Below are 11,556 nucleotides of genomic sequence, written 5' to 3' on the forward strand. Positions count from 1 at the left end.
GGATACAATTTGTTGGGGGTAGGGAGGAGAATAGGTTTCTGAAATCAATGAGAACTTGGATCTTCTTGAAGAATCGTGTGAACATTTTCCGAATCTGATATTTCAACCTTATGTTTACACAAAATCCAGATTATGTGGATAATCCTTCAAGGAACAGTCTCATATCAAGGCACTGATAGGAGGCCACGAACTAGGGTTTATATAGGATTTAAATTCTTCTTATTACTAAAGATAAGTATCAATCAGCATTAAATATAGGGATGTAACGGGACCAAACAAGAGCGGAAATAGCTGCCCCCGCCCCCGAATACCTTCATCACCCCCGATCCCGCCCTCGTTCCCATGTTTTATAGGTTTAAAATTGACTTTTTTTTGGTAAAAAGGATGGTTATATTTTGAGCTAAAAAAACTATTTTTCATAACTTTAAAAGCTTTAAATCTAGTTTTTTAACAACTAAAAAATAAAAAATTCAACATTACAAAACGACAAATTCAACAAACTTACAAATATAAAATACGAAAAATCGAACATTACAAAAAAAAGTACGATATGTCCAAAAATATATGACCAATTTACTATCGTATCGATGTATGCTGTGGAGTGGAAGAAAGTCAAGAAACCCTAAAATATGAAAATGGAATGCTTGTACTGCCAAAAGCTTTGTTTGTATGAATGAGGTTTTGATGAAGTAAACGTAATATATAGCAAAATATGGTATTGTGTACTTTGTATAGGCCGAGTATTTGTATCTATATGTTGCTAATATGGGGGTATAAGTATATGGAAATGGAAAACACAATGTGGCATTTTATAAGTAAAAGGGATACAAAATATGTTACTTGTTTGGAAGTAAATGTGTAAACATGCATGTGACAAGTATATGTATCTGTTTGTTTAGCAAATTCCCTGACACTGACAGTGATAATAGGGGTATGGATGGAGAAGTATAATACACTAGACAGCTATACGCATTGGTTTTAAAAGTATTAAGTGACAGAAAAGAAAACACGTGGGGTAACTGATTAGAGATCTGAATAAAACAAAACACCCACTCACACACACACACACACACACACAGCAGTAGCAGTAATTTTTCTTCTTTACATTATGCCAATAGGGTGCCATGCGTCCATCCAAGCCTCTGATATATGTTCTGAATATACATATCATACTTAAGAAAAAGAAAGAAAGAAGAAGAAAAAAAGGTGATGAGAGTATTCATTCATTCATTCATTCATTCATGGTTTGGTTTGATCAGAAAGATGATGAGGTGGTAGCCGCCTTCATATCCTTTAGAGTGCTAGCCAGCCAGTCCAGACCCTCGTATAGACCATCTCCTCTAAGAGCACATGTGCCTTGTATATGCCATTTCCTGTTTTTCAGTTCATACATCCCCAGCCCTTCACACACCTCCATTGCTGTCATTGCTCCTTTCTGCACCCAACCACACAATCAACTTCAATTTAGTATATGTTATATAAGAATGGAATGTTTTATCATCCATCACTTAAAATTTCAAAATCAATCACTTAAACAATTAATAAGGACCCCTTATATGTGACGATAATTGTTGGCACCAAAATAATGACTTCATCTGGTTGAAATGATTTACAACAATTTAATGGAAATGAAACAATGCAGGTGTAACGCATACCATGTCCTGTTTGTTTGCGAACACCAAGATGACACAGTTAGTCATGAAAGGGTCATTGATAATGGCCTGAGAATAAAATGCAAACAGATAGGATGAGGAACACTGCAATCTAAGAAAAATAGTTGCCTGATAATATACAAAATACAATTATAATACCTGAAACTCTGCCTTTGCTCTGCCAATCCTCTCTCGATCCAAAGAGTCAACAACATAAATCTGGAAATAATACTCTCAGTATACTTACATATTTTAAAGATCATGACATCTTATCCCAACAACAAGAGGGGATAACTTATTTCATAAAAGATTAAAAGCACTAAACAATTTGACTTGTTAAATCAGAAAATACCTTAAACACAGGAAAAAAAAAATTTATGGTTATTCTTACCAATCCATTTGTGTCATTGAAGTAATGCCTCCACAAGGGCCTCAGCTTTTCTTGCCCACCAACATCCCAAACCGTGAACATCACATTCTTGTACTGAACTTTTTCCACATTGAAACCTGCCACAAAGAGAAATTCATTTCAAATATTCACCAAATATTTGATTTATAATACATTCATTATACATAGCATGTTTTGTGGTTAAGGGCTTACCATTATGCAATAAATATACAGAGTACAGAGAATAGCACCATTGACATCAGACAATTTAGCATGATTTAATGATGGCTTACCAATAGTAGGGACAGTTGATAGAACTTCTCCAATGTGCAGCTTGTACAGTATGGTTGTTTTCCCTGCTGCATCTAACCCCAGCATCACAACCTATTTGTGCCAAAACCAATTCAAACAACTTACATAACAAAAAGCAGGTGTGATAAGCATACAGAAAACTATAAGATTCAGTTCAATTTGTGATTGTTCTCAAAGTTCACGACTGAAATATGGGAAGATTGTAGATTGGCCTAGTTCAATCCAGCTCAGTTTGCTATATACGAGTACAAAACCCTAGATTCAAATTACAAAATGATTACCTACGACGTTTAATCAACGAGATTGACACAAACTACAACTGCATAACCGGAGATAACACAAAAATCGATTTAAATGGAAGAGTGAAACAGAAAGAGTACCCGCATCTCGCTGTTGCCGAAGAATGCATCGAAGAGCTTGCGAAAAACTTGTCCCATGGCTGCCCAAATTCAATCGACTGCTTTTTTATGTATCTTCTTCTAGTTGTTTACCTTTATGATGTATATATGAAATTGGGGCAACGATGAAACCCCTTTTTTTCTCCGTTGACAGAAAGAACAGGAGATGGTGTTGGATCGGTAGAATTAGACCAAAAACAAACGATATTGTAAAAAGAAAAGACAGGGAATATGGTAGCGTTGCTTCAGAGAATCTTCCTACTGGCGCAAATTTGCTTGCATACGATTACGAAGGCCACAATTACGATCTCTTTTCTATTTACTTGTTTTTCCTACAATACGTTCTGAATTTTGGATTAGGGTTCTCGTGTTTGACAGCACTTTCAATGCTCAATTGCTCATGGAGTCTATTTTGGCCTCCTAACGGAATATATCATATTATCCTAGTTTAAATGGGAAAATGACTTATAGAGATAATTATGTTTTAAAATTGTTAAAAAAAATAAGTTTGGGTTGTTTAAAAAATATCAAATAAGGTCTTAATACAAAACACATCAACGAACTAAACACTTTGTTCAAATAATCAAATGTTAGGTAACCGATATTTACCGGTAAAAATTATTAAGAAAAATCATTAAACAAACATCATCTAAGTTTGGTCTATTCAATAAACATCATCCAAATAAGGTTTTTGTACAAAAAAACACCAAATAAATATACATTTTGTTCAAATGTTACCCACCGGTAACCATGGGTGTTGAGGTGTAACATCTAAGATATATCAGGTTTGCTTTTAAACCCTTGAAGTTTGATTTTGTTGCACATTTGGTCCCCGAAGTTAAAACCTTGGAATTTTGGTATGGATCGTGTACGTGGGGCGTACACACTTGTAAACTTGGCGTAATGGCCTCTGTGTGAGTACGTGTACCGCTGGGCGTACGTGACTCAGATCAAAACGCTAAGATTATTATTATTATTATTATTATTATTATTATTAATTAAAAATTAATAATAGTGATAATGGCCTTTTTCTGACTCGTCCTAGGCATTTTAGGATATTTAAATCCCCATGACCGACCCTCTTGGTAACCAACTCTTATAGGTTAAATGATGACTTGGCTTATTTATCGGTGACATGGCATAATAATTAGTGTATTTCCTTAGTTGATACAATACTCCTTTAAAAATGGATTTAGGGCTTCTCTACGAACAAACGACTTTGTGAATACAATGAGATAAATGTCCATAAGTAGCTCAATGAATAGAATTTGTGAAAATTGGAAAATGCATACTAGTTTGCAATATATTCTATTTTAGTCATGACTTGTAGTTAAATAAGATGCAAACAACTAGTAGATTCACCACACTACAAAATGACATAAATATTTATCAAAATATTGTTGTAGTCACGTTACAAATTGGCATATATAGTCAAAAAGGTATATTGCTTAAGATTGTTATACTACTTATAGCAAAAGATTATATATATATATATATATATATATATATATATATATATGTTCAAAAAAGGAATCACATAACAAAGAGAATATATAGGAGAATGACATGATAAAGATTTTGGTTAAAGTTACTATTTGGTTGGGACAAACCTCAAAGTTTTTGTCAGAATTAGTCTTCGTAGTTGATGTCCAAATTCGAAAAGGATGCCCACAACCACAAAGATTTGTATCATCAAATATATTATGTGTCTTTGAGATGTATGAGCTTAAGTTGGAGATCATCGATTTAGTAGAAGAATAAGTAATCAAAGGGGAAGAATAAATCATTCGTTCATGAAGAAGCTCTAAATCGACTCATAAATGAGGAATATATCAATTAATTTCATATCACTAATTATTATGACATGTCACAATAATCAGGCAAAGTCATCATTTAACCTGCAAGAGTCGGTTACCAATGGGTAACATCTGAAGAAAAAAAATGTATATTTTGTTGGCATTTTTTGTACAAATACCTTACATGTATGGTGTTTTTTGAATAGACCAAACTTGGATAGTGTTTTTTGAATGATTTGAAACATAGTTACCCTTCTAAATCATTTTCCCTTGTTTGTTTTCTTTCTCTTAACAAATTTTTATTAGTAAATGTCGGTTACCATAAGGTGATATTAAACAAAGTATGTAATTCATTGGTATTTTTTGTATACATGTCTTACTTTATGGTGTTTTTTGAACAGACTAAATTTGAATAGTGTTTTTTGAACGATTTTGAAACATAATTACCCTTATAAGTCATTTTCCTAAACAAACTCACATATCCATTATTTTTTAATTACTATAAGAGACTTTTAATATTATTTTAAGATGTGTTTTTCAATACCATTTGAGCAAATGATTGATTATTTGAAGTATGTATTGACTTATTATCTTTTCATACATATATAGTAAGTTGTTTTAAATGTTTAAATTAAAGAATTTATAAAACATTTATTGATTTAAATAATAAATTTTTAATAGGTTATTTTATTATCATTTAGGCTTTTTAGTATGCATAATCGTGAACATGCCAAAGAGGTGTGGCCATTTCATTACGTGTAGGTTTCTCCCATCTCATGGTATACATGAGAGAGAGAGAGAGAGAGAGAGAGAGAGAGAGAGAGAGAGAGAGTCTCATGAAGCTTACCACCACAACCAAAAGGAGGCGGTGTTCGAGCATGGGAACTTACGTCACATCAACCTTAATCTTATGTTCCACATAAAACCCATACCGAAAACCTTTATTTAGAACTTATTAGGTCATCCATTATACCCACCACTAACTACTATAATGGTGGGTGTCACATCATTACCACACTCTCTACCACTAACCATGGGATACCTACCACTAAACACACCACTCTACTTCATTTTTTAAATAAATTTAATTCAAAAATACATTAAAAACATATAATTTTTTTTAAATACTAATAAGTGATTAAATGGTCAAGTAAAAAACATATAATTTTTTTTTAAATACTAATAAGTGATTAGGAAATATAAATATATGGTTTAATTTGTCATTTTAGAAACTATTTATGTTAAAGGATTTCTGATAAGGATGCTTTCTGTCAATGGATTATATCTCAGGGATTAAAGTTGCCAAAACTTGAGAAGTTATGTCTTCTTCCCCCGCAAAAGAAAGCAGCTCACAGAAAAGAAAGCATGTTAAAATGAGCAATCCAACCCTATTGTTCGTCCTCGCTCGTCTTCTCCACCACGAATTGCAACAATAACGGCCGACCACGACCAGCCGGGGTGGTGTGCATGGACCACGACCGTGGCCACGTCAACCACGAACCGGCTCGTGGCCGGTATACGCGATGGTCTTATTAGAAGCGGATACCTAATTGCTTTTTTGCCTAGGTTTTAACCTAAACAACCATATATATCTATGGCTCGTTTTTCATGAAGCAAAAGGAGCAAACAAAAGATATTAAACGACTTTTCTTTAATTTCTAAATAAGCTTTATCACACTAAAATTAGAAAACCCATGTGTAGTGTAAATATGGGGAATGGGGATGCACGTGCTACCGAAATTGGGATGGCTTATTCACAATATATTAAGTTGGAATTGCTTACCAAGTTAATTAAATATGTAAAAAGGTAATGTGTTTAAACTATCTTAGATTAAATTTATACATGCAAATAGACATATTCAACCATGTGTAGTTAATGTGCTATTGTTGGAAGACACACACACATATATCACATATATATATATATATATATATATATATATATATATATATATATATATATTATTTTTCTGTCAATAAAGTATTATTATATATGGTAAAACCATTATTTAAAAAATACATGATAGGAGATATTTTTTCGATCATTTTACATATTATTCGTTAAACACTAAAAAAAAACAATTCATCATATTATTACGTTTTGATATCGGACAATTGATACAAATAATTTTTTAAACTTTATTTTGACACCTGAATAAACAAATACGACACCAAATAAAAAATAAATTATTTTAAACAAGGAACTCCAAACACCCCTAAATAAAATAAAAGGACAAAAATGACAATATTTCTTAAGTGTTTACCAAATTAGGCAAAAAAAAATACTTGATTTCCCAAAATAATCACTCATTTCATCCAGGTTATGAAATTGGGGGCCCACTATTATATGCACAAATCGGCATTTTAACAGTCATATGTGAACCATCCCCCCCCCCCCCCCCCCCCCCCCCCCCCCAAATCATTTCTTTTCCCTACAAAATTTAACATCCATACTATAAATCAAAATTTAACATCCATACTATAAATCTGACCTCCCTGCTACGATAACTGACTTTCATATTATGAAATATAACCACATATTAAAAATGGGCCTAGTAATGAAAATTTTATACGAAATTCTATAAAATATTCTTATTTATAGTTACAATTCAACAATCGTAAAAAAGGTTTTTCTTTTCACAAATTGAGTTTATCATTTCAAACAAATGTAAAAATAAATTTTATTCTCACAAAAGCGAGTTTATCCAACGAGGATTTCATTATTGTTTGCATTGGAGAGTCGTTGAAGACAATATATGGTGAAACTCAATATATCATGGAAAGTTTTAAGAACTATAATGTATATTTTCGTCTAGACCAGGGTTGTAGCATTTGGTGTCAATAAAAATATATTTGTAAGATCGTATTAATATCAATTTATATTTCCCACATCATGATTTTCATTATATTATAATGATAGGTAACGAAAGTGATGCCAAACATCTTATAAACGTTGTTTAGATGCTCAGATGTGTGTGTGAATATATATATATATATATATATATATATATATATATATAGTGAATCGATCGGTTGCGGGTGGAAACTCGTCTAGTATGTATAAGTAGATCCAGTGGAAACTAATCTAGCAAGGGTTTGGTGGAAATCTATCACTTATAGGAAGCAACAATCAATCATGTATTTTTATCTATCATACGGTTCCTGAACATCCAATATCTAACAAACTAGTAGAACATATACAATATGTTCCTTTAGAAAACTCTAAGTACGTAGGTTATGATGATGTTGCAACATATGAGAATATTGATCACCGTACTTTCCTTGTTAATGGTGTTAGTCTAGCTCCTCAGAAGAATCCAATAGAATATGATTATCTTGGACTACCATACCTTGAAAAAAAGTAATTGTAACACCGGATGTTCCGGATCGGGTCGATTTAGGGTTTCAAGGAGTCAAGGCTTGGTTTTTGGGTAAAACCCAGACTCACGACGTGGGCTATGGAGAGGTCATGAAGTGACCATCGATCAATTAATATTATGATTTAAACTGAGCTCACGACGTGAGCAATAAGAGCTCACGATGTAAGATACGCTGCAACCCAAGCCCATGATCTTTTAGGGTTTCCTTCGTATTTAAGACCCATGAACCTCATTTTAGGGTTCCTAAGCAGTCTCCTTCGTCCGTAAACTTAGTAATACCCTAACCCTAGCTTCTCATTGTGATTCTTGAAGCTTTAGTGGAGTTTTGGTGGCTTGAAGAGGAAGAGATCATCATGGAAGCATAGTTTCAGCTTTAAAGTTTAATTTGCAATCTCTAGCTACACTTCTGGACCAATGTGAGTAATCAAGATCCATGCTTTATGTATCCTTGTTGCTAGATCTAAGGTTTTATACATATTTATCCAACATCTTAAGAGTTAGAGTGTTAGGACTCCATAAAGTTGGCAACATTATGGGTCCTTAGGGTCCCTTGATGCTTATATGTCATGGATCTGAAGTTTGGAGGATGTTTGACTCCATGCATGAGAAATTACTTCCTTTTCTTCATAAATGACCTAGTTTGAGCTCAAGCCTTTTATTGGACATACAAGACCTTAAAGCATCGATTTTTATGATCCTTGGAGTGTTAGGAAGCCTCCTGAAACAGATGGATTAGTGGGCATAATGGATTAAAGGTTTTTGAATCAATATGGCATTCAGACGGATCTCACGACGTGAGAAGATGCATGTCACGTCGTGAGGGTGGTCAGACTCGACTATTTTATCATGTAGTGGCTCACGACGTGAGCCATAGATGGTCACGTCGTGAGGACGGTTGATTGTTGACTTTCGTTGACCGTTGACTTTTGACCAGGTTTGACTTTGGGTCAAACTTGAGGATTTTGGGCTATTGATTGAAATTCTATATGGTTTTGGTGTTAGTGGAAGTCCATAAGGGATCGTATCTGTTGGATTAATGTCTAAGTCCATAACTATATTCGGTATGTACTTGACCCGACCCGGCATGGTCCATTTGGGTTGCACTTCACCGGCACAATTTATATGGATAGTCTTTTGAGAATAGTATATTTATGATTTATATTAATATATTATAAGTTCTAATATATTAATATGGAATCATATTATTTAATTAGTATTGATCAAGAATTAATTTAGAATTAATTAAGTGATCAAAAAGAACTAATTAAATATGGACTCTTATATATATGGAATGAGCCAAGTTCATTTAGGTTGGGCTAAGCTTTCATGGATGGTCCATGGAGCTTTTAACCCATGGATCCTATGTAAATGAAAGGTCATGGGTATTAGGGTTTACATGGATGTAACCCTAATCCTCCATAATATATAAAGGGGTCCTTGACTCACAAAATTGGCACAAGTGTGTGAAAATAAGAGTGAGCCGATTTTAGTGTGCATACATATTCTCTCAAGTTCTTCCAAGGTGTTTTGGTGATTTGTGATTCCATTTGAGGCTTCCACACTATTGGGGCTAAGCTCTTAAAGTTTGAAGACATTAAGCTACATCAAAAGGTATGTCATCTAACTAGAACTTTGTAATATAGGTGCTTCATAATATGTAGTTAGGATGAAACCTTGGAATAGTTAATATTTGCATGTATAATAGAGAAAACATAGATCCAAGGTTTATAGGGTTGCATGTACACCATAGGAGTGTTAGAATGCTCAAAACCCAACAGTGGTATCAGAGCCATGGGTTGTTTTCTGTTATATTGATGCAAATGTTTTATTTTCAAGTTGAAAAAAAAAGGAAAAAAAACATGACGTTTGTCAAATTTTAAGATAATTACTTGTTTTGTGAAAAACAAATTATTTGTAAAATTTGAATCATTTGTTATATGAGTTGAATTAGGTAAAATTTAGTAAAAGATAAAATGATATGATTATTTTATTAGTTTTAAAAGTTTGATCTAAATGTTTTAAGGAGTTACATATTTTGTCATAAAATTTTGGAGCTCAAAAGTTTTTTTAAAGTTGTGATCTTAAGGGTTTTTGAAACTTCCATAAGTTATGGATATGAAAGTTTTTTTTTTAAAAAAAAAAATTTGATTCAAAGTTTTTATGGAGTTACAAAATTTGGCATTAATGTTTTAAAGAATTCCATAACTTGTTTTTAAGTTATGGAACATGGAAAGTTTCATCATAAAACATCATTAATTCCATAAGTTATGGAATCCAAAGGTTTTCAAGAATTACAAAACTTGTCCTCAAGTTTTGGAATTTGAGAAAAGTTTTTCATGGAAAAAAAAAATTGAATTCTAAAACTCTTGGGTTTATAACTTAAACAATTAATTAAATGGTTTTAATTTTGAGTTTAATAATTGGAATTATGATGTTTTGTTGAATAGTTCAAATTAACTCTTATGGACTTTATTAATAGTTAATTAAAGCGTTTAATTAAAAGAGTATTATTAAATCCATAAATATATGGTTTGAGTTTAATTAAATTAAAAGTCTAGTTTAATTAATAGATTAAACCACCAAGTATTTTAAATGTCTAAAATACACCCTTATACTATTATAATATTAAAAGTTTAATATATTATATGTATAAGAGCAAGTCGTCTTACCATTAGTATGTCTCATTCACGAAGCCGGTCTATAAGGGGGGTATAAGGTTACTGCTTATAAAATGGCAGTTTAATGGGTGTCCACTCTCACTCACCGCTTCCTTGACCGGTGGAGGGTCGTTAGCCGAACAGGTAGGACAAGGACTATAATTCTCCCTTCATTATAAGTATAATGATAAATACTAAGTAACTAAACACTTATAAATTCCCAATCTTAGTTACTTAGGACAATGTGAATAAGGTGCTAATCCATGAAATTACACTTTGCACTTTGTTTAAGCTGTTAGTGGAGCGTGTGTGGTTAACCGGCACACTAACCTGGACTTAACAAGGTAGGCAAAGGGTAACTTAATGTTTATCATAGTATCGTTGGAGCGTGTGTGGTTAACCGACACATCGATTGAGGGGTAAATATTAAGGGTACCAAGTATATTTGCATGGTTACTTCACACCTTGTTTTGTGATCCTCGGCATCCCAGTCACAAAACCTGAAGGGCACACTCGAGATTGAAACATGCCATTGAAAAGTTCAATGAATCTCAAAAGAATCTAGGAGTTTCAAAACCAATTAAAACCTAATAATACATTTCGTTTATCTTGGTGGAAATTGGTGAATCGTCATTCACCTACCTTCAAATATTTTATAGCTTGGATTACGGCATCCCTCTTCCAAGTTATAAAATAGTTTGTTGGGTCCTAGCCTTAATATATCATATTGGGTGTTATATTAAGGACTTAAATCAACTTTACGTGAATTTCTCCCATTGTTGATGTCTGGTTTAGACAACAATGATTTTCCCAAACCAAGCTTTCCTAATGAATATGACTTCCCGAGTTTGGCTCATGGAAGTCATACTTCTCTTCCTCCACCTCCTCCAATTATTCTCCCTAACCCACAAGTTCAAGGTCACTCAAGCCCTAATGGCAAGCAAGGTCTATGTGTGATCACATCTTAGAGATG

The 11,556-nt window shown here is 33.0% G+C and overlaps 1 protein-coding gene across 1 annotated transcript; it reads right to left on the reverse strand.

The window, feature by feature from the left end:
- Positions 1-1,011: 1,011 nt before the first annotated feature.
- On the reverse strand, positions 1,012-2,921 carry LOC145137240 (uncharacterized). Its single transcript, XM_079071384.1, has 6 exons — positions 2,733-2,921; positions 2,334-2,424; positions 2,044-2,159; positions 1,812-1,871; positions 1,656-1,721; positions 1,012-1,435 (listed from the first exon to the last, which is right to left on the reverse strand). The coding sequence occupies exons 1-6, from the start codon at positions 2,787-2,789 to the stop codon at positions 1,256-1,258; spliced, it is 570 nt and encodes a 189-aa protein (XP_078927510.1). The 5' UTR covers positions 2,790-2,921; the 3' UTR covers positions 1,012-1,255.
- Between the last annotated feature and the right edge of the window lie 8,635 nt (positions 2,922-11,556).

This window comes from Lactuca virosa, chromosome 9 (assembly GCF_052849685.1).
Source record: "Lactuca virosa cultivar CGN04683 chromosome 9, Lactuca_virosa_CGN04683_v6, whole genome shotgun sequence".
NCBI lineage: Eukaryota > Viridiplantae > Streptophyta > Magnoliopsida > Asterales > Asteraceae > Lactuca > Lactuca virosa.

Excerpts from the sequence above, each read along its gene's own strand:
- LOC145137240 (XM_079071384.1), bottom strand. The coding sequence starts at position 2,789 with ATGGGACAAGTTTTTCGCAAGCTCTTCGATGCATTCTTCGGCAACAGC. Across the intron at positions 1,872-2,043 it reads TCAATGACACAAATGGATTG|ATTTATGTTGTTGACTCTTT; the intron begins GTAAGAATAACC and ends TATTATTTCCAG. Across the intron at positions 1,436-1,655 it reads TCGCAAACAAACAGGACATG|AAAGGAGCAATGACAGCAAT; the intron begins GTATGCGTTACA and ends GGTTGGGTGCAG.